Below are 27,023 nucleotides of genomic sequence, written 5' to 3' on the forward strand. Positions count from 1 at the left end.
GCACTGGTGGGACAGATGGCCATGCCCCAGAGTTTTGCTTGTTTACGACAGGAGCTGTATAACACGTTTCCAACTGGACAGCTGAGTAGACGGAGTTAAAAAGGTAATGGGGGGCGCCTGGGTGGCTCAGAGGCTCAGCCTCTGCCTTCGGCTCAGGTCATGATCCCAGGGTGCTGGAATCGAGCCCCGCATCGGGCTCTGCTCAGCGGGGAACCTGCTTCCTCCTCTCTCTCTGCCTACTTGTGATCTCTCTGTCCAATAAATAAATAAAATCTTTAAAAAAAAAGAAGGTAATGGGATGCAAGAAGAACTCCATTTGGAGTAGTATTAGTTTGAGCCTTAACAAAGCCTTCCAGATGGTGATGTCTAAGGGCTCTTGGCTATATGTGATCTAGAGTTCTGGGGATGGAGCTGGGAAGCTGGTCACTTTGATGACTTCACCACAAAAAATGGAAGCTGAAGCCACGGTGTTGGGGAGATCACTGAGATCACATGAGTAAAAAGAGGGCAAAGGCATTGCTTGGATGATTACTAGCATTTAAGTGGTGGCGAGGGAAAGAAGCCGGTAAGAACAGTTTTTTGCGGGCTTTTTGAAGTTAACAGTATGCGTGCAACAGGTGATCAAGTAAGATGAGGGCTGAAAGGGCTCCTGGGTGACTCAGCTAAGCAAGCTGCCTTTGGCTCAGGTGCTGATCCTGGGGTCACAGGATTGAACTCCACAGTGCAGGGGGGGGGGGGTCCCTGCTCAGCGGGAAGCCTGCTTCTGCCTCTGCCACTGCCCCTCTTCCCCCTGCTCTCCTCTCTCAAATAAATAAAATCTAAAAAAACAAAAACCCACAATGAGGGCTGAAGGGAAGTCAATGGCTATGGCAGTCAGGGCATGCATGACCAGAGGAATGACAATGAAAATGAATAGTATGCTTTATACTTGGAATAATGAAAACATGTTTTCACATTAAGGACAGAAATTAGATGAGGTGAAGTGGAAGAAGGAAATGAAGAAGTGACAAAGACCCCCGAGTGTTCCTTCCAAAGTAACAACTCCACGCCTCTGCCGTAGCACAAGACCAAACCTACTGGCCTCCAAAATCCTGGGCTGTATCACCTCTACAAGTCACTGCAACTAAAAAACTTCTGGAAGCTTCCCTCAGCTTCCCTAACAACTCTAAGTCAGCTTCACAGTCTGCTACACTGTGGTACTGCATGCTGTTAAGCCACTTGGTGGGAATTCTGGAATTGCTCTGCAGTTCAGGACCACGATAGGCTCCCCAGTGCCTCCCAGAGTACCCAGCACTGTGCTCTCTGCGTGATGGACGCTTCAGTATGATTTGGGCTGAAAGTATGCCTGAAAATGCATCATAGCGGCTGTTTTTAGGTCAGTGTTGACTTTCACAGGTCATTCCAGGGAAATGTAAACTACCTTGCAAAGGAAACTACCCACGGAATCCTTTGAGTTCAAGAAAAAATACCATTTGAAGCTACACACATAGGCCCAGCAGAGACAAACAGGAGAGAATGAAACCCGAATATGCCTTCCATATAAGCTATTCAGAGAGAAAGCATTAGCAGTTGATGGCAGAGAACTCCTATTACGCCATACAGATGAGCTTGGAACCTGCGACTTGCTATTCAGAGCCTGAATATTAATCCCAAAGGAACTCATCTGTAGCTTTTTTTTTTTTTTAAACATTTTATTTATTTGTTTGATAGTGAGAAAGAGAGAGAGAACACACACACAAGTAGGGGGAGCAGCAGGCAGAGGGAGAAGCAGGCCCTCTGCTGAGCAGGGAGCGCAATGCGGGGCTTGATCCCAGGACCCTGGAATCATGACCTGAGCCGAAGGCAGACACCTAACGACTGAGCCACCCAGGTGCCCCTGTAGCTTACTTTTGAAAGTAATTCTAAAAGAAACAGGTACTGGGGCACCTGGCTGGCTCAGTCGGTAGAGAGTGTGATGCCTGATCTCAGTCGTGAGTTCAAGCCCAATGTTGGGTGTGGAACCTACTTTGAAAAAAACTAAAAATGAAAAACAGGTACTGAAGAAAATCCTGATGCACCCCTGAATCAAGACTGGGTGACATCAGTACGCAGTTTCACTTCTGTGGGCAGTATGGTCGAGTCCTATTTCCTAACCCCCCCTTAAGAGAGTGGGAAGCAGAACTATCTGCGAGGCGCACCAATACCAAACGAATGGTTTCCAACATATTTCTTGAAATCCTTAAGTTTTGCAAAGACAACATATATTCTGGCTGTGTTCAGCTTCCTCCTGCCCGCACTTCAGACCCTGGATGGCCTTTGCTCTTTTTGCCTCTTTCTGAGGCTCCTCTCCCTAACCCAGAGAAGGAGCTAATGAGGGGACCCCCCAGGACTCCGGCTCTGGTGGACCCAGAGGGCTTGGCAGAAGTCCTGTCCTGAGAGCCTGTGAGGTTCCTGGTCAACCCCAGGCTGGGTAAACAGCTGTACGAATGTCCACCAACTGACAGCACTTGTCGGCAGGTGCCCCCTTAGCCCTGCTGCAGGGGAGAGAGCCCACTGCCCCGCAAGCCTGAGCCAGGTGGGAAGAACACATGCAGCCAACAGAAGATGGGTCTCTTTGTACAAACCAACTCAGAAGACTCCTCAGGGAAAAAAACCGGCCCCAGCCTCCCTGAGACAGAAAAGCATGTTGCCTAAACATGGTGATGAAGTGTTCCAAAGATACACAAACGAGTTCAAAGAAGCGACCAGCAATCTGGTCCCTGTCAGTTACAAGCCACATTTGCTTTATTTATTTTTTTTTTCCTTTAAAATTTTATCTATTTGAGAGAGAGCACAAGCAGGGTGGGGGGGGGCTCCCCACTGAGCAGAGAGCCCAATGTGGGGCTCGATCCCAGGACCCTGAGATCATGACCTGTGCTGAAGGCAGACGCTTAACCGACTGAGCCACCCAGGTGCCCCCACATTTGCTTTAAAACACATCATATTCACACTGTTTTCACACTGTTTATTCAGAAGTCTAAAATGTGGGCATTTTCCCCTAAAACAAATCATCCCTTGCCACTCCCCACACACAGACTATCACCGCTCCTGTGAACTTTTCTCTACCATGCTTACCACACATACTTGCAAAACACCTGGGGGTCAAAACCTCAACTATTTGGTAATACAAAGGAACTACAAAGTGACACAAAAGAGTCTCATTTACTTCCTTTTCACTAGCAGAGCATGAATGAAAGATTAAGGGGCAAACATTACCTTCATCCAAAGTTAATACTTCCCTAATATTCTCTTTTTTCTTCCTCTAAGACATTAAAACCCAAAGCAGTTTCATTTACTACTGTAACTCTGATATCCCATTTTTCGTTTCTGAATGGCTCAGCCAGGACATACTTTCAAGTTGATCTTATCCTCAAGACTGGCAGAAAGCGGCCTCCCAGCTACAGCTTGGCCATGATGCTTTGCAACAGGCAAAATCACCACACAGGTACAAATGATGCTTTCAGAGTTATCAACAATTTTAAAATAATGCATTAATATAGAGCCTCCACATTTTTCTGATGCAGCAAAATTCCTCTGAAGGTGGTGGCATCTGTGAAAGAAAAGGCACTTTGTGCTAAAATTCCGAGGGTCTCTCTTGAGAATGCCACAGCAGAGGCCTGGTCAGCCCAGGCTGCAGGCTACCCTTTAGGGTAGAGAGGAGCATCCCCCAGGAAGGCATCTGCAAAGGAAATATCTGTAATCATGATTCCAAGGCAAAATGGTTACTTAAATTGGAGAGGACAAATACAAAGACCGACAGAAGACAAAGCACAGTTGCACCAAGGACTGGGGAGTGAACTTTACAGGGATTGGTAGGCTGGCTCTGCACTTTCTATTGGGCTGGTTCCTTCGCTTCCAAGGAGGTTCTGGAGACCAAGAAGGAGCAGCACCTTAGCCAAGAGAGTTCCAGGCCTGCTGCCTCAGCCTGGACTCTCCCCGCTGTGTTCCCAAGACCAGAGTGAGTTCCTGCTGGCAGCACCTGTGGCTACTGCTGGTCCAAGACAACATCCGTCTGAGGGATTTTCTGATCCAGCCATGAAGAGATGGGAAGGGTTTGCCACATGATCTGGCAGTCCTTGGCAAAGCCCAGTGGCTCGGGTCTTCTGAGATCAACAACAGATCACACTAGTATCCCCCATCAACACTCAGAAAAGCAGCACGAGTGTTTTAGACGGGCAGGAGGAGAGAAATCGATGGATTGAGGGTCTTTATCCTAGTACCATAAATAAAGTGCACCATGAATGGAGGCTAACAGGAGCCACTCGCCCCAGGCCGAGGTACGGGGAGAAACCACCACCACCACCCACTCAGAGGATGGTGGATCATTTCCTTCAGCCAGAATACTGGCTGCTGAGGCTTTTGTTATTGCTTTATTTCCTTAGTACTATGGAACTTTTAGCTGTAAAGGAAAAAGAAATACTTGGTGGGCTTGGCAGAAAGCACGTCTGTCATAAAATCACAGAAATTGGCTAATAGTCAATAAGTCTATGTTACAATCTCAGTAATATTTGATGATGGCTGTTGTTTCTTCTTCATTCTTATGAACTTAGGAAAAAAAGTTTTTCAAAACCTCTATCAAATTGGCTCAGGAGGTTTCCAAAGAAGCAGTACAGCTGTTATGGCCGATGTGGTAGAAATGGCTGTCTCTGTTCTACAGGTTTCCAGTGTATTATGGAAGAGAATTCACTTACTGTCACATTCAGGAGAGTTTACCATGACACACTGGGGGGTTCCATAAACTTCTTGGAAACTCTTTCAAAAGAGTGTGTGAGAGGAAAACCGTAATGATGTACCAATAACTCCGCTCCACTGAGAATTGTTTCAAGGATACTATTTGGCTGCTTTCATGTAGGAAGGTATTGCCCCCCGAGCCGTCAGGCCCTCAAAGCGCTTGTATGTGTAATTGATGAAGACCCAGTCTTTGTTCTTGTAGTCAGTCTCAGGGTGATTACTGGTAGCCACTGGAAAAGAAACAGATGTGAGAGTTGATTCACCGTCTTACCCCAAGGGACTACTCAGTACCGAGGACATGACATTGGGAAGAAGAGAACCACAGTTTCTACTTGGGAAAAATTGTTTTTCAATCTGCGAATCTTCTACGTTTGCTTATCTATGTTCTTTGAACCTCCTATTTTTCACAAATATTTTTAAAGTTTTACTTCCCCATTTCTGTCACTTCAGGTTACCTAACCTTTAATTTAGTAAATAAAAACAAAAGAAAAAAACCTTATGATTTCCCCACCCCGTCCAGCACTGAACATGGGAGTCTGTATTCATTCTCCATTGAATAGGGCACCGCTGCTTCCCAGCACCAGCACTAGAAAACACTTAAAAAGAATGTGAAGAACTAAAATTCCTCTGGCTGACCTATAAACACAACCCCAAGACTGAGGGGCAATAATGTGCTTATAATGCAGCAGGAGGCACTGTTGGTGATGTTACCTGTTGGCTTAAGAATATCAGATTCTGGAAACTCATCGAAGTTTGAGGTATCATCAATGCTTTTGATCTCAATAGATATTGCAGCAGGTCTCTCTCTGCCAAGAACAGACATGATTACTATGGTTAGTAACCATGTGGATCACAGCTAATTAAGTCTTTCTCCACAGAGCCCCCTGGCCTGACATGGGGAGAATATCCACTGGCGGGCAGCAGCTATTTTCTCTGAAAAGCTTCGGACACTGAGCAACCATGCCACTTGGCCACATCCAGATAAAATGAGAAAACAGAACTAACAATGATCCATAGCTGGAAATAAAGACAAAAATCATGAGAAAAATTAAAATCCCAAGTTAATGCACTGCCCTCATGACTGTAAAAAGGGGAACTAACCCTTTGGGCGCCCCCTCAGGTGGGGTTCTGTCCTTCTACTGGAGATGCTAATGAAGAAAGGGTTAAAAACATGGCAAAAAGAAGCCAAAGGTAAAACTCTGAATAATGCAAATCAGAACTCAATCATGGAAGAGAGGACAATGTATTCACCTTTGGTTTGGCAACTGCCCAATGCCAAACACCAGGTGAGAAGGGCTGCTGTGGGCCACCCTCCACAGTCCTCCACAGTCCTCCACAGCCCGAGGTGGCCAGCTCACTCTCCCTCCACATGCCCCTTCTGACTCCAGCTTCCTGTGGCCAGGGACAGCCCTGTTGGCAGCTCCCAACACTACAGAAGTTGGAGTGTTCTAGGTAAAAGCAAGGGCAACACACTTCTTAGGTGCTCCCTTCACCATGGAACCCAAATGTCACTTCACTCAGGAAATAACTGCTAGCTTCACCACATCCCCTGGCACATGGCTGATGGAAAGCCCCAGCTCCCAACCCTCACCACGAAGGAAAACCAAGAGAAGACCCTGAGTTTCTAAGAAGTCCTCTTCCCTTACCTGGTTTGCCAATAATGGTGCTTCTAATAAATTAGTATGAAGCAAATTATAGCCTTTCTGAAGTAATCCTGAAAGTTTTTATATGGATATACCTGATGTGTTCCCAGTCAACGCCTTCAAAAAAAGAATTACTTTTGATTTCCTCAACTCCAGGGGCTCCAATTCTATGTTCCCACTCACAGCAGAATCTGGAAAAGACAGAAGCCTTTCAGCATACCTCACATAGTCTCTTTGGAGAAAGAAAAGGAATAACTCCCCCCACCACCACCTTTTTTTAAAGAGAGAAATGGGAGAGAGCAGGGGACAGACCCAGGTAATAATTCAAGTTTTTAAAAAAAATGAATTCACTCATGTCAAAAAACCTGGATGGCTACTTGTGATTTCTCTCTGTCAAATAAATAAATAAAATCTTAAAAAAAAAAAAAAAACCTGGATGGGAGGTGGGGGAGATGTTCTCTGACTAATACCTCAAAATTAGATCCTTGGCTTTCTCAGAGATAGGAACTTCTGGAGGAAAAGTCAAAGTTTCTTTCCAGTTCATCACCTTCTTATATGTCTCTTGAGGGGTCTCAGAACAGAAAGGTGGGTAGCCTGTAATAAAAAAGGAACTTCGGAGCTTTGACACTCCAGAACTTTGAATCTGACGAAGAGCATTCTCCTTAATATGATTCTATACATCTTTAGCCCTCCACACCTTCCATGACTTCCATTCATTCCAGAAAACATCTAATTTTTCATTTTCCCCTCAAACTCCTAGGCCTAAAGTGAATTTGTGCTTCTGGTGCCAAAAGGGAAGCAGCTAACAGCTGAAGCTGGAAAAGGAAAGGAGGACAAGCACAGCCTTGCACATGTGCACACTGTGCTCCAAGAAGAAATGAAAGGATGAAACATCACTGAGAAATGACCTTGTCCTTGGAATATCATTATATAGGTAAAGTGCTAAACAAGTTGAATAGGAAAAAAGCTTAGGTTTTAAAGGTGACCACCATGCCTCTTCTTGAGAACAACAGACAAGGGGATAAATACTCTCAGACCATATTACTTGGCATGGCCTCCACACAGATCATATCCACCTCCACAGGCATCCATCCAAAGTTCCCAAAGACAGCGCAGCCAGAAGCCATACTAGTCGGCCGCCGACTCACGCACTCAGGACTGCCATGGACACACTTCCTCTCCTCGTGCTCTCAGGCATATGGCCACCCGCCCCGTCACAGTGTCCCCTAAATACACAGACACACCATACCAATAAGAGGGAGAGAGATCAGAGGGTTCATGCTCTGAAGGCTTAGAGAGAGGAAGGGGTCAGCAAGGAAGTAAAGAGTACGTGAGGCCAAAGCCCAGTTAAAGTTCTCACATACAATGAAGTGGAAGAAATGCTAGTGACTGAAAGAGCTGCTAGGAGAGGATGAAAAAGGGGAAGAAGAACAGGATAAATAAACAACAAAGCAACCACCAGGTGCCAGGAAGCCAGACACTAAAGTTGACTATTTGAAGGCCACAAGCTTTCTACCTACGAGACTTCACGTTAAAAGACAAGAGGGGAAAAGTGCTTAGATCACCCCCAACTGAAACAGTCTATTATCAATATGGGACTCTTTCCTGGCTTTACAGAAAAAGTCCTCTGAAAGCATGCAACTTACCGATGAGCATCTCATACATGATCACCCCAAGCGACCACCAATCACAGAGCTTGTTGTACCCGGTCTGCATGAACACCTCAGGAGCAATGTAGTCAGGAGTGCCTACCGTGGAGAAGGCCTGAAACACGTACCATACATCAGGGGGGCCCCGCAGGCAGGAGGGTGCCCAGAGTTCTGTTCTAGAGACCAAAGGTTCCAAGCACCACCTACAGCTACCCACAAACTAACTGAGCAGGATACCCCATAGCTTCACGGCAAAACTGATTTGCCAGAGCACTTCCAAAACAAACACTAACGCTTGGTCAGGGAGGCAAGAGACCATTCCTAAATAGAGCCAAAGCCCATGGTCAATCAGGACAGAAGTATCCATCTTAACAACTTGTACCGTGGTTTACTGAGCACCCAGTGAGTGAGTGCATGGCTCCATACTTCTTGTATACTTCGGAGCCTATTTCGTCCTGACACAACTTAGCAAAGGGCTTTACCAGAAGATAAAAAAATGTGACACCCAAAACAGCTTTGTTCATGGGCTCAGGACTAATTAAGTGGCAGAACTCAGTTTGAAAATGAAATACCTTGTCTAAATTATCCCTTTTTCTGTTATAAATATTCCTTGATTTAGCAAAGTCAGAAAGGGAAGCTTTATTATTACAAGTTACTCATATCCTATAGGTTAGAAATTTATGTCTATTTACCAAACATACTCATTTATATAAACAGTTCTTAGGGGAATCTTTTCTAAATTCAAGTAATCTGCTCTCATATACCAGGACTACAATACTCAAAGCCTGCCAGTGTGCTCAGCATTTGAGGGTTTATCACATAGAAGACTCTAATCTAAGCACTTTGACATTATAGAATTTCTAATATAAAAAATAACACCTGTGTTGTCTTTTGAAAATGTTTATTACGGAATGCTGCAAACATACAGAAAAAAAAAAAAAACCAGCATACAACACACCTGTACCTATTGCCCATATTAAACAGAGGTTAATCATCTGCCATATTTGTTGTAGATCAGTTGTGTTTTTTTAAAGACAAAAAACGATAGGAACAATTAAAACCATAGTCCCTTCCTCCTTCCCTACTGAAGTCAAAACTACCTTGAAGTTGCTGTGCTATGCTTATATAAAGATTTGCATAAATGACATAATATTACTTCCTGAATATTTCCACTTTTAATAAAGGGTTTCACTTGGTACTTGTTACTCTACAATGCTACAACTTGTGTTGACTCAACATTATGATTTTGCCATTTATTCAGGTAGCTCTGGTTCATCCATTTCACTGCTATACACGTACTCCATTATACAAATGTCACCATGTTTTGTTTTTTATCCATTCTCCTGTGGCTTCCAATGTCTCACTATGACGACACCTAAATAAACACTCCTGCAACCCCTCTTGGCCACTAGAGCAAGAATTTCTCTAAAGGATCTATCAGGAGGAGTACCACTGGGTCTTGCATTATGAACATCTTCAACTTAGACATCTTCCAACTGTCCTCCAAAGTGTTTATACCTATTTAAACACCTGCTGTGGGGATGAGCTCCTGGTGTTCCATATCTCACCAACACCTGGTTCTGTCAGACTTTTTAATTTTTGCCAATCTGATGAATATGAAATGGGATCTTGCTGTTTTAATTTACATTTCCTTTATTTCTAGCAAGGTTGATCATGTATTTGTTCACTGATTAGCCGATTAGATCTTTATTTCTCTGAATTCTAGTTCGGATCCTTTGCCCATTCATTTTTTAGTTGCATTATCTTTTTTCTTATTGATTCGCAGGAATTCTCTATGAATCCAGGGCATTAATCCCGATTCAGGACATAATCCTTTACATACTGGAAATAACTTCTCCCTGTGTGAGGTTATCATTTTTATTACGGTTTTTAAGTGCTGCTATATATTATATATACCAAAAAATATGTAATAAATATGTAATTATCAAGTTATGAAGCATAATAATGAATAACCATGAGTTCAACTAAAGAAATGACATTACTAATGTCATTAGAACTGAACATGCACTCCTCTCCTTTCCATCCTCCTGCCTTTCCTAACCCCTATGGTTCAATTTTGTTTATCATTCCTCTGCTTTTAAAAAGATATTTAATTTTGCCCCACATTTGTCTCTAAATGAGATCTTAGCTTTATTTTGGGACTTTGCAATTTGGGATCATTCTACATGCAGTCTTCTGCTCCTTGATTTTTTTCTTCTCAATATTTTGTTCCTGAAATTGATCCATGATGTTCCATGTAGTTGTAAATCAATTCCTTTCACTGCGATAAAACATTTTACCCCACAGTGAAACCATTTTCTGTCAGTGGGACACAGGGTTATTTCCAGTTTTTTGTTATTACAAAAATGTAATAAACATTCTTATACATGGCTTCTGGTTCACAAGTGCAAATTTTTTCAGACCATATGACTATGGGTAGAATCGCTGTAGGGTATGGACATGAACTATAACATAATTCCAAAGTAGCGGAACCATATGTGGCTTATCATTTGTTTATGTCTTTCCATATATAAAGGGTTTTTTTTCTTTAAAGTAAAATCAAATTTTCCTTTATGATTTGTACTTCTTGTATCTTAATGTTTTTTAAAAATCCTTCATTACTCCAAGATCACCCTTTCAAGATCACCCTATAATATTTAAAAATTTTTAAATTTAAATTTAAAATTATTTAAAAATTTAAAAAACGTTAAAGGTTTTAAGTTTTTTTATTTTATTATTTTTATTTTTCCATCTACAACTTATTTTTTATATACTATAAAGTAGGAATCCATTTTTTCCAACAACTGATACAAGTATCAATTGTTATTTTTAAAGTTTTAAAGTCTGTGACATAGACTGTGCTCTCCAAGAAGTATATTCATTCTAATCATAAAGGTTAAGAAACTACAGAAACCCCTCAACTTAGAAATTAGATTTATTCTAGCAAAGCTGAATGCTAAGTAGATCTTATTTGTTAAAAAAATTTCTATTATAAAACCAGAGACTGGGGCACCTGGCTGGCTCAGTCAGTACAGCATGCAACTCCTGATCTCGGGGTTGTGAGTTCAAGCCCCATACTGGGCACAGAAATTACTTTACATAAATAAATAAATAAATAAATAAATAAGCACTGTGGCCAAAGGTTAACTCTCGTCTTGCTTTAAAAAAAATTTTTAAAAATCAGGATTCCTTACCTTTTGTTAGCTTTCAAAACACAAGTAAATACCAGTTTAAATAATGCAGAGCTATTGTTTGAGAAACAGTTATTTTCAGTGGAGAGTCTCAACCTTTACTGTACAGTAAAATCACCCAGAGTCCTTTCAAAAAATCAGATACCCAGATTATAAACCCCAAACCAACTGAATCTATCTCTGGGAGTAGGACTCAGGCATCAATAGGTTCTAAAGCCCCGCAAGTGAGTCTGATGTGCAGCCAAGGTTAAGATTTACTACTCAATGGAGAGATGTAATAGAAGCATCTGACCAAATTTGTTCCTGACATTTCCTCAATAAGCTATGTAAACAGTTTTTCAACCACATACAGAATTCAGACACTTAAAGAGTATCAGAGTCCGTAAGAAAAGGAGACTCTGATATGTCTGACTATACCAAGGTTAAGTATCCCCAAGTTCATGTGAGAAAAAGATATCCACGATGAATTTCAGTTACTACATCTCTAGAAGTGTTTGGTTTAAGATAATGCCTCTCCCAGGGCTCAGGCTGACTAAAAAAATCATTATACTCAAAGCACAGTCTGGCATGAGGCCCACTGAGAGGCTTAAAAAATGCAAGCCTTTCTTTTGATGCTTTCTTAAACAAGCTTATAGGCATCCATTTCCACTAGGACAGACAGCTACTTCCCAGTGACCTACTCACCGAGTTATTAAAGATACTACAGAGAACTCTAGTTCAGTATTTGACTAGGAAGTCTGACTGAAATACAGTATTTGGCAAACCCACCAAGTTACTACTACATACACCGACAAGCAGAAGTGCCACCATTTCTAGATACAGATGTACATGACCATCACTCTGAATTAGCCATCATCTTCCATAGCTGCTGTTCTTGCTTTCTACACCCAATTGTTAGCTTAGCTTTACCGTCATTTATTTCATCCACTATGTGTTTCTAGCAAAACCTAAATATGTAGTGATATACATTTCTATTGTCTCTGGTCTATAATTTTCCAATAACTAGACACTGAGACATACAGATTATACTTCAGATATAAACCAATGAATTAGAATAAAAGTCTGCCTTTCTTAGAAAGCAATATTTCACTGGTGAATTTGTAATATTTAAATAACTTCCAACATATCATCAAGGTAAATGCAGTAATGATAATTATTTTTAGGCTTGTAGGGCATAATGTTATATGTACATACTTAAATACTTACAAAGTTAAAAGCACTTTCCTTAAATTTTTCTCCAATTTTTATCGCCAAGTTCTCTTTTCCACCACAAAGGAGGAAAGGGTAAGGCAGGTGAACTGAAGTCTTGACTTGCACAAATGAATCAAAATTTTAAAAGTTTGAGAACCACTGCCTTAAAGCTCTGGGTAAGATGTCTGTAACTAAGTTTCATCTTAAGAGACCTCCAGTTTAACTATATCTCATTTACAACACCATAAAAATAGGGAACAGGTGGAATAGGAAGGAAAGGGGTTGTCACCAACGTAAAGGATCAGAATGAAGTCCTCCATTAAAACATCACAACCAAAACAACCTAGTATTATCTTCCCTCTTTCAAAAGATTACCTTTGGTGCCACTGGCAGTGTGACAATGTTCTATTAAGGTAATCTTAAAAGCAAGGAATAGAAATGCTGTAAACACTTGTTGAATGCAAATTCACGTACCTATTTTTTAAATTTATTCATACTCGGTTTATAGCATTTAAGAAGCCACAGATATTACTTACTAGCTGACGTCTATTTCTTTTCCAGGTTTCTGCTTTCCTTTTGGAATTCATGTTCTGGAAAGCTAAAAGCAAAGAGAACAAGTCCCAATCAAAGTTTAGACAGGTATGTTTACTACTTTTTTAGGCTCTGGTTCAAGCCCCATGAGATCTTAAAGTCTTGCCTTTCTGCCCATACATTAGTAACTCTAGATAACATACTTCCCAGCAAGTCTGTAAACCCAAATCAAAGGCGTGGAAGCATTAGCTCAAGAATCACAAAGTCATGTGGGTCATGTGGCCACAAAAGATACAGTCATTCATCAGAATTACAGGACTAGTTTCATCAGCAGCAAAGGTCCCAAACTGGACCTAAGATATTGATAATTTCTCAAAATTACCATCAAGTAATTTCCATGAGTAATAACTGGTCCATATTCACAGACTTCAGAATTAAAATACATTTTTAATATAAGTTACTCCAGGACGAACTGTAATTATACTACATAATTTCAATGGTTTCACAGTGCTGGAGTGAAAATAACACTTACAAAGATCAATTTCTTTCTGCCATGACAGAAAGAAGCACGTAAGATAAATCTAATCTGGAGTTGGTCCCAGGACTTGTTCCTCTACTTCCGCTTGCCTGCCCTATATTCATTTCCAGTAACCTTCTCAGCAGAGTTCCTAAGACTGCTCTTTTCAATATCTGCCTCAATATATCTGGTAGCACTCATCTTGCCTCATCATACAATAAAAATCACAGGCACACGTGGAAAGATACTTTCATTCTATTGACTCATGCTGTGAAAATCTCCTAATCCACCCTGCATATTTTGGTTACCAAGAGAACAGCTCTTCCAGGCCCAGGTAAGGGATAAAAAGGCTGACACCACTGTTTACACTTACTGAAATCACTGGGGAGGCTGTGGTTCAGATTCCTATAAAATTCTGTCCTGTGTGCTTTTTTCAGTCCTGTACAAAGGCCAAAGTCAGAAAGCTTCACATGGCCCTATAGGGAAGAAGAAACAAGGTAATGGATGAACATCCAGAAATGGGGAATAGACATTATATTATTACTCTCAGGTCCCTTCCAGTATCCATTACAGATCCAGAGTATGCTCGCTTTTTTAAATTTGTTTATGGGGAAAAATAAATAAAAAATCAAATTTTAAAAATCCTATTATACTAATTACTACTAATACAAGTATTTCAATTTTTACATATTATCTTTTTATCCAAATATAAACTTCCCAACAGTTTGAACCCTCCGTGGTATTTAAAGATACTTCCACGACTTTTTTTTTAAGATTTTATTTATTCATTTGACAGAGCACAAGCAAGGGGAGCAGGAGGCAGAGGGAAGGGAGAATCAGACTCCTCAGTGAGCAGAGAGCCCCATATGGACCTCGACCCAGGACCCTAGGATCATGACCTGAGCCAAAGGGAGACGCTTAACTGACTGAGCCACCCAGACTCCCCCCACCTTTTTTTTAAAGTAGGCTCCATACTCAGCGTGGAGCTCAATGTGGAGCTTGCACTCAAGACCTGAGCTGATATCAAGAGTCAGACTCTTAACCAACTGAACCACCTAGGTGCCCCCTCTTATTACTTCTTAAACTCATCCACTCAGTCCTGTGTTTCAACATGGTTTTCAAAATCACTATTTTTAATGTCTACATAATATTCAAATGACTGAGGGGGTGCCTTCAGCTCAGGTCTGGGATCCAGCCCCATGTCCCTGCTCAGCCAGGCATCTGCTTCTCCCTCCCCCTGCTCTTGCACTCACGTGCTCTCTCTCTCTTCCTCCCTCTCAAATAAAATCTTTTTAAAAATTTCAAATGAGGGCGCCTGGGTGGCTCAGTTGGTTAAGCAACTGCCTTCGGCTCAGGTCACGGTCCCGGAGTCCCAGGATCGAGTCCCGCATCGGGCTCCCAGCTCCATGAGGAGTCTGCTTCTCCCTCTGACCTTCTGGCCTCTCATGCTCTCTCTCACTGTCTTCTCTCAAATAAATAAATAAAATCTTAAAAAAAAATTTTTTTTCAAATGACTTAGCACATCATTTTTTACCTAACCATCATCCCAATTCTGGATCTTATTCCATTTCAAATTCTTCCCTCTCATATAATGTGGATTATAAGGACCCCTGTGATAGAGTCTGTGTTCCCAACCCTAACCATGCAAGGTACAGAGGATAGTCTCAATAAATGATTGTGAAATAATGAGTAAATGAACAAATTTTTGTTCATGTAACTTTGCCTCTTAAATTGTTTATGATACAGCCAAGAAATAAATAATTCCAAAGACAGAGAATCAATGTTATTGCATCGTTCCTGACAAATGTTGCTATACTATATTTTAATCTTAAGTGTCTGGCTTTATCAGTCTCTTCAAGGAACACTTACACCTCCTCTGAGCCAAGCCTCATGTTTTAAATGTGTCATCTCATTTATAACTCTTAAGCCACACTTCAATGACTCAGACTCATTAAATGGCTTGCTGGTGAAATGGCAGAACCAAAGCCAGAAATCAATTCAAGTCCCTTTTCTCCAAACCAGGATTACCTACCCTCTCCAACCCCTTGATCTCATCTGGAAAATGGAAATAATGGTCTCTTCCTGGCAGGAACGAAGAGAATTAATGCATGTAAGGCTCCTAACCTAGTGCCTGGCACATAAGCAGTCCTGAGAAAGAGGCAAGTGTTCTCGGAGTGATAAAATTTCAAGTAGTAAGGAAATAAAGCCAAAAATACAGAAGGAAATCCTCATGCTCAGGGATCTACATTGTTCAACATCACATAATTAGAAGTGGTGTGGCCAAGGTTTAAGTCCTGGTAACTTCAACATCTGTGGTCTTTCCATACCACATTCCTTCAGGACATCCTTAGGCCTTAACATATAAACTTCTCAGGATAGAGAAGGAGTCTACAGAAGCACTGCTCAGATGGGTGAGGTTTTATATTGTTTCGTTTTACAGAAATTCCATTATGTTTGGCGGGGTGTGTGTGTGTGTGTGTGTGTGTGTATACATAGGTGCATGCACAACAAAGTAAACAGCCAAATGAAGACAGCTTTGAGCTTGCTAACCTGGCATCATTTTTTTCAGATCTGCAAGTAACTTGTTGTACAAGTCAAGGAAAAGAGTTTAATTCTAGTTCTCAAAACCAGACTTCACCTGGACACCTCTAAGAAAGGAATGTGTCTTAAAAATCATTACCTGAAGCAAATGCTATTGAAGCCTACATTCTCAGGGAATTCTGTAGCTATCCTAAGTATGCAGCAGGAACTCAAAACATCTAATTTCACTTCTAGAATCTGCATAGCTGAACACCTAAATAAGCTCGCTTGTGAGAACATTTTTCTACAAGTCTGGGCAAGCATCTTGTAGACAGAGAATGTGCACCTAAAAAAGCTCCCGACTTCTCCTCAGCCACACTGAGGCCCCAAGTTCTTTGCCTTCAAGATGTTTGCTGGACCTCCACATAGACTATGGGGTTCATACTAAGCCTGCACTAAGACACCCAGAGTACAGGACCAGGGCATCTGAACCCAACCACATAAAGTAGGGCCATTGCTCTATTAAAAGTATATCTGAACACAATGACATAGAAAATTAACTTTATATACATTAACATTTTAAAAGCAGAATACCAAGCTACTTTTGGGATATTAACTGTATATAAATTATAAACACAAAGAGAAGAGGTACTGAAGATACTGTACCAAAATAGTAGCTATCTTTGAATGATGAGGTTATAGGTATTTTTCTTCTTTATAACTCTTTATACTGTTCAAATTTTCTACTATGTATACACATTATTCTTATGAAGAAAAAAGCTACTAACCAGAAATTATTTGGTAAATCTCCTGCCACCTCAAAATAGAAAGATAAAATTTTTTTAAAGAAAATATACCAAAAGCTCAGGTTTCTCAAAGATCACAAGCAAATTATCAAAAGGCAGCACTGAGCTGGCTCAGTCAGTGGAGCATGTGACTCTAGATCTCGGGGTTGTGAGTTCAAACCCCACAGTGGGTGTAGAGATTACTTAAATAAATATAACTTTTTAAAAAATGGCAATAAAGAAAAATACCCTAAGAATTAAATTCACTGTTCTATGTAAAAGAAGAGTTCAGCCCAGACAACAATTCTGTGTAACAGAACAATACATCCTAAAATTTTAGAGCTGGAAGGGACTCTGGAGCTTTTCTGGATCAATATATTCACTTTACAGGTACATGAGGTCTGGACAGTGGGGAGACTTGCCAAGGAGCAGCCAGCAATCTAGCAGCACAGGGACTCTCTTCTTATTTGCTGTGAGTTTAAGAACCAAGCAAGTGAACTCATTTCCATGTCTAAAGAAAAATACAATAAGACCAGTACAGAGGGTGAGCATGACTCTTCTTTAAGCAGAGGGCAAATGATCTGGAACCTGAACTTTGGGACGGACTGCTATTGTTGTTTTTGTTTGCCTTACTTCCTGTTTCTTGGCTGGGTTCCTCCTAATAAGGTTGCCCAACAGAGGGGTTCCCAATAGGTGATGCATTAGTAGAGTTAATTATATGCTAGGAAAAGATGACTATCTTTGGCTTTATTATAAAATAAGCTTCTAAATCAATTTTCCTCTTAATCATTTTCAAAAAGGTCCTTTATTATTCAGAAGAATGTTCAATCAAATTATAGAGTCATACACCTTTCAGAGAAGGGAAGTAACAGCAAACTTACCTGTTAAAAAAAAAGAGAGAGAGAGAGAGAAGAATACACAAGGCGATTCCTGGCTCCCTTAATACGATTACAAGTGGTACAGGTGTGAAAGCAGAGACTGCTCAGATGAGGAAACACATCAAGCATGCTACTCTCCTAGCACAATACCTTGCTGTCCAGGAGAAGGTTGTCTGGCTTGATGTCTCTGTGGATGAATCCAAGTTGGTGAATGGAGTCTATGGCTAATACTGTTTCTGCTATATAAAACTGAGTCTCCTCTTCTGTCAGGGTATCTTTCTTCATTAATAGGGTCATCATGTCCCCTGGAAACAAGAAGACACAAGCCACCATACACACACACACACACACACACACACACACACACACAACAATACATGAGTAAGTGCCAGTTTTCAGAAGGTCTTCCCTATCTGCCTACATAAGGCAGTGCTAAACAGGCCTCTTCTGTGTTCCAGAAACTGACCCCACACTGCCATTACGGGTGGAAATGGGAAGTAGTCTCTAACACTTAAAGGTAAAATACACAGCCACAGAGAGCAAAATGCTTTTAACCTAATCTGATGCTGACCACTGAGCAGTGATTTCCACTGCACTTAGGGGAGAAAAAGGATATTTCTTTCTCTGTCTCTTTTACACACACACACACACACACACACACACACGCACAATTTGCTTAGAGTAATTTTTTTAACTTGGGAGGAAAACTGCTTTATTTTTCACTTTGCCTGTGAACTTCTCTATCCCTAGAACCGAATGGCATTTCCACATAGGTTATACTGCCCCTGTTGTAGACAGAGGCCAAAATGCTAAACAAAAAGTAAATATATGAGGAGGCAGAAAACAAGTTCTCCAGTCTCTACCTACAAAACACTTGAACATAAACAAGTAAAAAGATGGGATTTAGGTAGCAGAGCGTAAGTCAATAAAAGCTAAAAAGAAACTGAAAATGCTATCTCCTGGGATATGTAATGGCTGCCTCCCCAAGTACAGGGTGAACACCTCCCAAGATCAGTGGAGTATTTTCTCCAGTGTTTTATTATAGGTAGTTAAATATACACCAATATGCTTTATGCAACTTTTATGACACAATTATCAGTATTCCAGCAGTTAAAAGGTAAACTCCCTAGTTTTCAGCAAAGTCAAAATTTAACTATTTCTGCTTAATACCAGCAACATAAAATGGCGAAGAAAAAGATTCTGATCTTAACTCAATGGTCAGACAAAAGCAAAGCAAAGAAAATATGTATAAGAAGTTTAAAGCTAAGAGAAACAGGAAAGATTCAGTTTAGATTCCATATAAAGCCACTTATGGTCAGAAAACAAGAAAAGAGAAAGAAACCTCTGATTTTAATAGAGCATCATGCTGGTTTTTTTTTTTTTTATTTCATTTATAACTTTGGGGGAATTTTTTTATATTCCTGGAAAAAGGGGATATTTTAACACTCAGGCAAAACTCAAACCATTTATTAAAACGCTCTCTTTTTTTGAACCAAGACTTAAAAAACAGGATTCTCTAATCACTCCTGGCAGCTACATATTCAATCTGGAGGCACACCAGAGACATGGGGGTGGTGTACTCAGGCCAGCTCTAGGGTAGCTGTGTGGCGTTAGCGCTGTGGCCCAGGAGAATAGCCGGTGGCCTCACCTGTGCGAGTCTGCCCAGATGATCAGAGAGCTCAAGGCAGATGGTCTATGGCTCTGCAGGCCAGCTCCACCGAGTGCAAAGGGCGGGGTCCAGGAGACATGAGGAGCTATGGAAGATGGAGCATGTAAGGCTCGAGGAGACAAGTGTCAAGGAGCTGGGGACTGAGCCGATTCTTATTCTTATTTAAGAACTGGCATCTAAATGTTCAAAAGTTTCTCCTAATGAGGAGACTCTTTCCTAACTTGCATTTTAACTGTTCATTAAAAATTGAAGACCCCAGATCTAAAGAAAGGTTATCACAGGATAAAAATATTATGCCACAGTTGTATTTGCTTTGTTATAGAACCAAAAAGAGAAAAAGTTTTCTTTTTTTTCTCCCACCAGGGTTTGCTCATAGCTCATCTGCTCACTTGCAAACAGACTGTGTTCCCCAGAACAGATGGTATGTTCTGTTATGGGTTCACTTTGGAGCAGTCTTAGGAGATACACATGCTGAGTTATATAAAACTTGAAATCTCAGAAATGAGAAACTGTTTCTGGCTACTAATATAGGTAATGAGAAAGTCACTCCTTATTAATACAAGTTACAGAAAAAGAAACAAAAAAGTTGAAGCAAAGAATGTAATAGCTTCAATTCGGTCACCTGAGTAATTGATTATACATGATTCCCACTGACAGGAGAGCAGGCAGAGTCCCTATTTTATTCCTATATATTGAAAAAGAAAAAGAAAAGAAAGAAATGTCCATCTGAAATCATGAGAATGAATGAGAAGGTTACTTTTATGGCACTAAGAATTGTAGAAAGGCACCCCAGCACAAAACAGGTTACTGACCTCCTTTACAGACCTAAAAAAGATACAGAAAGCAACTTTGTGAGCACGGTTAAAAGTAGAAAGGAGGGTTAATTGAAGTGAGAGTGAAAGAAATCACAGAACAAAAAGGAAAAATGACCTTTCATCGTCAAGTAATTACCTCCAGGCAGGAACTCCATGATTAGGTAGAGGTTTAGCTTATCCTGAAAACTATAGAACATTTTCACAACCCACAAACTGTCTGCCTCCACTAGAATGTCACGCTCCGCACGAATGTGGCCAACCTGGAGGTATACGCATTTGATTAATGACAAGCCTTGCTCTGCTTTATTCGACTGTATATTTGTTTAAACAATTTAAATACTGTTTGAGTATTAAATTGTGATGACGTAAAAGATCTAATTTGTGCTCAGGCAAACTTAAGAACTCAAAACGGAAAACATTTGACTTGAAGGTATTCAGTCATGAACACCTGAGTGATGAAAGGCTTAAAAAAATAACACAATGAATGGCTGTAATGCAAACGGCAACTTTCGCAGTGCTAGAAATTGAACTTCTGATTAGTTAAAACTACCATTCTTTGGCACAGCTTTTTGTCCCAATAACCTTTTAAGACAAAAAGAAGTCCCCGAGATGAGACTCTCTAAACAAGTCTTGCCTTGGATCTTCAAGGTTATCTGCAAGGACAGCGCCCTGGTTGACAGTTCTAGAACACTACTCCACACCATTTGGTTCACTGCTGCACACAGAGTAAGGGCTCAGTTCTTACTAAATTGAATATAAGAACATCTAAGAGAAGTTACGGATTCAAATTTCTGGTATTTCCAGTTTTCTGCTCTTATAAACTATCTAGCTAAGGAGACCAAGTTGCCAAAAATTTGGGAAAACTGGCAGAATTACTTCATTATAATAATATTTTATTATCAAATTTACCTTATCTATTTCAAATATGTAATAGTAATCAAAACACTACTGCATGTTATCAAATCCCAACCCCTCCTTACATAAGTGTTATAAGATGCAAAGCTGGGTTCATCCATGTCTATGTTTATTAAGACCCAGTCCAATCCTTGAGTAGAGGTTTTGCTCTTAACATATGCTGCGAGGCTTGAGTTGTCCTCTATGTTTGGAGGTAAAGATGTACTAAAGCTCACAAACTTGCCCTTCTGTGGCAAACTCAGCCCCTGGTTGTTGTTTTATTTGCTACGATGTTCTATTTGCTTGCTTGTTTTATCGGAATCTCTTTAACAAAGTCAGGCACTTGCTCTTCCAGTTGGACGCAGCTCCCAGCCCTCTCCCATCTTACACATAAGCTGCCTTATTCTTTCTGCAGGCCTCAGGGCACTTGAGTTTACAGATTTCGGTTCCAAGGCTCTACTAAAATTGTTTAGGAACTTTTTAAATAGTTTCAATGTTGCAGAAAATTTCCACTTCGTACATCTTTACTTAGGGTATGAAGGTGGAAAACCGAAGAAAAGGGTGGTAAGGAACAGTGTTAGGAAATCAGGAAGAAACTGAGTAACAATGCCACCTGCTTGACTGCAGCTGAGGCCAAGCCCTGGGCATTAGCGGACATGAAGACCATACAAGTCAAACTCCCCCTGCCTCTGCTCTCCTGGCTGCGGAGAAGGCCTTTACTTTACTTGTCGCAGGGAGCCAAAGAAAAGGGGAGGGACTACTACTACCACTCATCAGTCACCCTGGAGGACAGAATGGTGACTGCCACATTCTCTGTTTGCCAAGGGGAAAGCTCTAGGTCACCTGTGCATACCTTGCCCTTCCCTCCTGGGCTGAAACAGCAGCTAGGAACCCCAAGAGTAGAGTGGAGTCAGGTAAATACAGAGTCAGGGAGGGAAGAACCAGAGGTGCAACTCACATCAGAGGCTCCCTTTCCCTATTCTGTAAATATATAATGGGGTAGGGAGCTAAATGCTAGCTGCTCCCCTAAGTGCTAGAAAAGCAAAGATAAAAGTGTATATTTTGTCCCATCCTAATATGATACTGGCATCACAACTGGGGTTTTCCTTTGCAATGTAAGAGAAACATGAAAAAAAAAATAGCTAAATGCTGGTCTCTTATCCTCTAAAATTTATTATCCTTAAAAATTTCCACCCTATGGATCAGGATAACAACCTGAACTCTCAGTGAGTAGCTTTAATTCCTTTTCAGTTTAGTAAAAGCAAACAACAAATGTAGGCACCTCTACCTACAAAAAATGAGGCTCTGAATCTAAACTTTGTCAGGCCCACTCAAAAGTTGATGGATCTGCACTGGTCTACTTCCTGTCACACCCGACACAAACTATGCTTCAGAATGGCTGATCCAGGCAGCGTGTGGGGCCAGAGACTTTAACTGGACCACCCTGAGATCAAACCCACAGAGTCCAGCAGCATGGTGAGCTAACAATTCAGTTAATGCATTGTTTAAAATCCCATTCTCAGAGAAAGCCCCTCTACTCTCATGTAGGAGAACTTTAGAAAATGATTTTGAAGAAAGTACAATATTCAAAAAACTATTTTTACACCCTATGCTTGGGATTGTCCTCTGTGACCCTGTTGGGCAACAGGCACACGCTATGAAGGATCAATAAGGGAAAGTCCTCATGCACACTTCTTTTTACAATGTGATTCTGAACACTAATTGTTTGATGAAGAAATGTTTTAAAAGCCTTTGTTTTAAAAAACTATAGGAAACAGGTCTTGTAAAAATAAACTTTACTTACGAAATACAAAATACAGTGACTAATCAATATAGTTTTACATTTCATTTTTCAAGACTAACTGAAACTCTTTCACTGCCTATACCCATTCCACACACTAATTTTAGATAACACATAAACAGGGCTGTTGAGCATTCTGAATGGAGCCAGCATTAGCATAAGCTATGATGTCTGAAGGTTCACTGCCAGGGTATTTGATACTCTCAACCAAAATTCCTGCGACTCTAAGTTTATGGGTAGTGTATGAAAATTGAAGAGAAAATAAAAACTCCAAATGGTGACTGAAACTTAAAAGGCAGAGAAGCCTCAACGATCATGTCTCAAGAGGCAGAAGGGACTGGCTGCAGAGCTGCTCTCCATTCCTGCTCTTGCACTCTACACCCAGAGCTCTCCTTGCCACAGGGTCTCTCTTTGCCCTCCTGGAACATCTGATCCTTTACAGGACATATGCAGGCATCACCCACTACAATCTGTTCTTAAGCAAACTGCTCAATGAAATTAGATTTACAGAAATACAGCATTCTTGTTTTTAATATATTATCCAATATTAAAAATTTTATTTTGCATAAGATACTTCTCATCTTATATATCTCTATTCAAAGTAGGTTTAGGTTTTAGAAAGTGCTCTTAATCCTTAAAAGAGAATTTGCACTGCTCTGCCGTTTGCATTAGATTTTTTTCAAATTCATTCAGAAAGAAGACTGGTCTCTCTTGGGTAGTAACGAGCTACTCAGAAGACCCAACTTTGGTTTGAGGGTACAGAATGAAGCATAGTAAGACACATTTTAGATTCCAAATTCCAAATTCTGGTTCCCAAGTCTCAGTTCCAAAGTATATATATACAATTTCTCTTAGCATTCAGTAGCAACATGCTACCACAGCAAGTGTGACCTCAAAAACAGGCTCCTCCTGACAAGCACAGTTTGTAATCAATTGGGAGACACAAACAACAGATGCTTCTAATAGGTTTTCAACTTTTAAAAGACCACACAACATAAGGCAGTACTTGTCCTTTTAAGATATATGTAACTGCTTCTTTGTTGGGAAAGAAAAGTAATATTATATGTATATTCACACATGACAGTGCTAAAGAAAACTGTAATAAGAAAATACATTTTGAATAAACAAAAAGAACAGTTTTAGATAACAAAAAATTTTATAAGTTGACTAAAATCACTGCTACAATTGTGGTTTACCTGCTCTTTTTCAAGCATATCTGCTTTACGTAGTATTTTCATTGCATATACATGCCCTGTATCTTTCTTCTGAACAAGCCGCACCTAAAAGTTATAAAAGAAATGCCGAGTCAAAAGTTCACAATGTCAAGCTAGCGCTTTCATGTACTACAAGAAATAATTTAAACCAAAAAAAGTATTACAATATTAATATAAGCAGCCAGCAATAACAAAGCAGAAAAAAGTGCCTTTTAATGTTCCAAAATGGATATATTTATTATATACCATGAAGTCAGCCCTGGAAACATTCTCAAACATCTCCACATCTGAACAGCTTTGGCTCCCTAGCTGAACACATCAATCTAATTTAAAACCCTCACTTTCAAACTTAAGGACTCATTACACCCAAGGTAAATGTCATCCAATCAGCTCAGAACCCTAAGGAAGTGATGACAACAATGTTTAATACAATAGCAAAAGCTCATGCATAGGAAAAATGTTTAGAAGGGAAAAAACCCTAAAATGTATAATTAGGGAAATGGGGTTTTTGCAGTTTTCCTTTCTCTTTTTTATCTTCCAATGTTTTGAGAAAGAACAGGTAATTTTATGATGAAAAGAAGACTAATGGCCTACAAATCCAAAGACAAACTTCTTGGCAAGTCCCTGCATACCCCCCCCCCCCGCACCGCACCCCCTTCCCCAATAAGTAAGCTTTCTTCTCCCTGCACTTTCTTCAGTTTTTCCTGACTGAGTCCCATGTCCCTTCCTCCCTGAACAGAAAGCCCTTTTACACGTGGTACTGTACCTTTCCCTCTCTCCACAAGCCAACAGGGATTCTGAACACTGAGGGATCAATTTAATCTTTCACTTGTGCCTCTAAGTTCGTTGCACACATTTCCCCTAGGTATGGCTTTTTAATAATATGCTGCTCCTTTTATACAAAGTTAATGAAACTATTGCATCAGTAAGCCGTTCACTTTGGGTGTTTTCCTTTAATGAAGATGACCTTGCATGGGCTCATTCAAACCCTCCCCAACAGACTGCCCTTGTGACTAAGCAGGATGCGTCTACAGGACCAGGTGGGATAAAGTGGCAAATGCTTTTAACTCTCTACCACTACCTGTATAACCCATTCTTATAAATTCTGTTTCCTAGGGCCATCATTAGAGCAATAGCAATCTGAGGGGAAGAAAGGTGGAGATATGCTGTTAGTTTGTTCCTGGAGAGGCAATATGATCCTAGGAAAAGCGAGAGCTTTAAGTTCAGGAACTCCTTTAAGAAACAAAGCAAATGGGCAAAGGGGGAAAAAAGAGAAAGAGGCAAACCAAGAAACAGACTCTTAACTACAGAGAACAATCTGATGGTTACTGTAGGAGAGGCGGGTGGGGGGATAGGTGATGGTGATTAAGGAGCACACTTGTGATGAGCACCAAGTAATTAAAAACTAAAAAGAAAAAAAAAAAAATCAGGAACTCCTGGGCCCAACTTCTGGTACTGCTGCTCACTGGTTGTGTGACAATGGAACATTATATATCCCCCCAGAGTCTTAATTTCATCATCCATAAAATGAGTTATTGTCATGATTGTAAGGGAGAAGCACTCAGTAGATAATAAGTATTGATTTCTTCTACCTTTCAACTCTCCCTCTAGATCAATACTTAAGAGCATCAACACCATCTCTGGCAAAACAGAAGAACAATCAGAGACCTGGGACAGTGGAGGGGGAAATAAAGGACAGATGGAGCAGTTACGAGGTGGGGCTGGCATGCCTGACCCACCTACCCCATATTGCAGATCTATCAACAATCAAGAACTCACGGGATGTCAGCAGCTTCAGAGTTGTGTGGTGTTTTTATATCTGATAAATAGCTGTGGTTTTTTACCTCACCGAACGCTCCTCTGCCTATTACTTTTAAGGACTCAAAATCTTCCAATCCAAGTCTTGTTCTCTTCAAACGAAGAAACTCTGTTTCCTTCCGTGCATGCGCTGACCTCCTCAAACGCTTCTAATGTTTAAAGGGAGAGAGAAATTGGGAAGGGGAGGAGCTGAAACTGCAACTTCATAGCAGTCTTAATTGCGAATGGGAAAGCAGGATCAAGCGGACTAAGTAGAACCTTCTGAACCCTTAAGAAGTCACATCTCTCCTCGCCAGCCTTTGGGGACACAATAACCAAACCATAGCCTTTGGGGACACAATAACCAAACCATACCGAACAGACAAGTGCCTCCTCTGAGGACTCTGACCAACCTAGTTTGGCAATCAACTATCCTAACTTTTCTAAAGAAGGAAGAATAAACAATCAGTATTTTTCTTTAAACTTCTATAAAATAAAAGGGTATAGGGTTTTCTCTAATTTCCCTCTGGGTTTAGTCTTTTTTTATACATTGGAGTTCATCTTATGCTCTATATTTCCTACAAGTTTTCAGTATTTTTCACCATTTTCCTGAATTCTATGATTCATTCCTATTTTTGAAGGCATTTCCACTTTCAGTTCCTTGAATAGTTTCTTAACTGTATTTTCTCCTACCACATCAGTAGACACTGGGAGGACTCATCTGAAGAGATATTTTGCCTGGATAATGATTTCAGAAATTTGCTCCGCTCCTATCGAGACTTTTCTGTGATTTCCATAAGTATGCTATAATCTGTTGTTGTTGTTTTTTAATTTTAATGTGATCTCATCTCTTTCTTTTCTTGGAATTCTAAATCTAGTTAATTTATTACAACTGTGTCTAGATAAATCTTCCTCTCCCTGATACTTAGTAATGAATTTCTCCCTTTGCATGAGTACCTAAATCCAGAAATACATCAGCCCTCATAAATTCCTCTAAGCCAAGCACCCTATGTACCAAGGCTAACAACTTGCTGAACAAGATTTGCCATGCTGGGCTCAAGGAAAAATTTCCCAATATGAATTACCTCTTCATCTTTTAGGCCTTCTTCTTCCATCACTTTCTCTAACTTCTTTTGTCTAAAAATAAAGATATTTGAAATAACAATTGAATACCTTTCT

General features: G+C 40.5%; 1 protein-coding gene across 4 annotated transcripts in view; it reads right to left on the reverse strand.

Moving 5' to 3' along the window:
• Window positions 1-2,962: 2,962 nt before the first annotated feature.
• The window catches only part of STK38 (serine/threonine kinase 38), a 41,582-nt gene continuing 17,521 nt past the window's right edge, over window positions 2,963-27,023 (reverse strand). The window contains exons 3-14 of one of the 4 annotated variants that reach the window (XR_014312217.1): window positions 26,930-26,981; window positions 25,892-26,014; window positions 24,030-24,113; window positions 20,275-20,398; window positions 17,805-17,959; window positions 13,845-13,947; window positions 12,960-13,021; window positions 8,039-8,156; window positions 6,863-6,986; window positions 6,001-6,583; window positions 5,461-5,555; window positions 2,963-4,979 (exon numbers count right to left, since the gene is read on the reverse strand). Coding sequence is in view for 3 of the 4 variants with exons in the window: in XM_082732226.1 (XP_082588352.1) it covers window positions 4,849-4,979; window positions 5,461-5,555; window positions 6,488-6,583; window positions 6,863-6,986; window positions 8,039-8,156; window positions 12,960-13,021; window positions 13,845-13,947; window positions 17,805-17,959; window positions 20,275-20,398; window positions 24,030-24,113; window positions 25,892-26,014; window positions 26,930-26,981 (1,267 nt within the window). In the remaining variant the exon portion in view is untranslated. Of the gene's footprint in view, window positions 4,980-5,460; window positions 5,556-6,000; window positions 6,584-6,862; window positions 6,987-8,038; window positions 8,157-12,959; window positions 13,022-13,844; window positions 13,948-17,804; window positions 17,960-20,274; window positions 20,399-24,029; window positions 24,114-25,376; window positions 25,474-25,891; window positions 26,015-26,929; window positions 26,982-27,023 lie in introns of those variants that run through there. The other 3 variants (XM_082732226.1, XM_082732227.1, XM_082732228.1) reach the window with 3 other exon arrangements.

The sequence above is a fragment of the Mustela nivalis genome (assembly GCF_964662115.1).
Source record: "Mustela nivalis genome assembly, chromosome: 5".
NCBI lineage: Eukaryota > Metazoa > Chordata > Mammalia > Carnivora > Mustelidae > Mustela > Mustela nivalis.